At 57.0% G+C, this 1,348-nt stretch overlaps 1 protein-coding gene across 1 annotated transcript; it reads left to right on the forward strand.

The window, feature by feature from the left end:
• Positions 1 to 220: 220 nt before the first annotated feature.
• Positions 221 to 1,112, forward strand: LOC122545059 (MYG1 exonuclease-like). The gene is made up of 3 exons (XM_043684260.1): positions 221 to 463; positions 601 to 792; positions 907 to 1,112. The coding sequence occupies exons 1-3, from the start codon at positions 221 to 223 to the stop codon at positions 1,090 to 1,092; spliced, it is 621 nt and encodes a 206-aa protein (XP_043540195.1). The 3' UTR covers positions 1,093 to 1,112.
• The last annotated feature ends 236 nt before the right edge of the window (positions 1,113 to 1,348 follow it).

Genomic DNA, 1,348 nt, shown 5'->3' on the forward strand with positions numbered 1-1,348 from the left:
GTCTCTGCGTGTGTGTGTCTCTGCGTGTGTGTGTCTCTGCGTGTGTGTGGTTCTCTATGTGTGTCTGCATGTTTGTGTGTCTCTGCGTGTGTGTGTCTCTGCGTGTGTGTGTCTCTGCGTGTGTGTGTGTGTCTCTGCGTGTGTGTGTCTCTGCGTGTGTGTGTCTCTGCGTGTGTGCGTGTGTGTTCCCTCGATATAGGCCACTGAGGAGAAGGAGGAGATGGAGGAGCTCCAGGTGTATAATCGGCGTCTGCTCCACAACATCCTGCCGAAAGACGTGGCTGCTCACTTCCTTGCCTGTGAACGGCGGAATGACGAGCTCTATTACCAGTCGTGTGAGTGCGTTGCTGTCATGTTCGCTTCCATCAGCAACTTCTCAGAGTTTTACGTGGAGCTGGAGGCAAACAACGAGGGGGTGGAGTGTCTCCGTCTCCTGAACGAAATCATCGCTGATTTCGACGAGGTGGGTGCAGCGTTTCATTTCACTCTCGCAGGAGTTACACACCTCGGAGTGGGAGAGAGTGGGAGTGTGTAAGAGAGAGAGAGTGTGTGTGTGTGTGTGTGTGTGAGTGAGAGAGAAAGTGTGTGTGTAGTGAGTAACTGGTGCTGTTCCCCAGCGATCTGGGCGAACGGCCTGCCTCATTTTCCCCCATCGCCCTGTCTCTGCAGGAAGCATTCGGCAAGGCGGTCAAACTGGTGGGCTCAGAGTTCCTGGACAGGCTCCAGTACTACCACACAGTGTGGCTACCTGCTCGTTCACTGGTCCAGGAGTCAATTCGGGAACGCTTCAAGGTCAGGGCCAGGGTCTGGAGGGAGGGAGGGAGGGAGGGGACGGGGGCAGCACGGGTCTCAAGTCCTGCGGCCAGCGTCCAACCCTCTGCCACCTTTCGCCCTCTGCCTTCCCAGGTTGACAATTCCGGGGAGATCGTGGTCCTGGGGAAGGGGGGCTGTCCCTGGAAGGAGCACATCTTTGAGCTGGAGAAGGAGCTGAAGATCGGGACTCCCATCAAGTTTGTGCTGTTCACGGACCAGCAGGGTCAGTGGAGAGTCCAGTGTGTCCCTCAGCATCCACACTCATTCCAGGACAGGTGAGTGCTCACGGTGACCGGTCACTCGGGATTTATAACCACCTCCCTGAACGCCCTCGGTCAGATCCCAGTCTGTCCCTCTCTCCCGGGGAGCTGTGATTCTGTATATAACCACCTCCCTGAACGCCCTCGGTCAGATCCCAGTCTGTCCCTCTCTCCCCGGGGAGCTGTGATTCTGTATATAACCCCCACCCCGAACCCCTGGGTCAGATCCCAGTCCCTCCCTCCCCGGGGAGCTGTGATTCTGTATATAACCCCCA

This window comes from Chiloscyllium plagiosum, unplaced genomic scaffold (assembly GCF_004010195.1).
Source record: "Chiloscyllium plagiosum isolate BGI_BamShark_2017 unplaced genomic scaffold, ASM401019v2 scaf_33591, whole genome shotgun sequence".
In the NCBI taxonomy this organism is placed as follows: Eukaryota; Metazoa; Chordata; class Chondrichthyes; order Orectolobiformes; family Hemiscylliidae; genus Chiloscyllium; species Chiloscyllium plagiosum.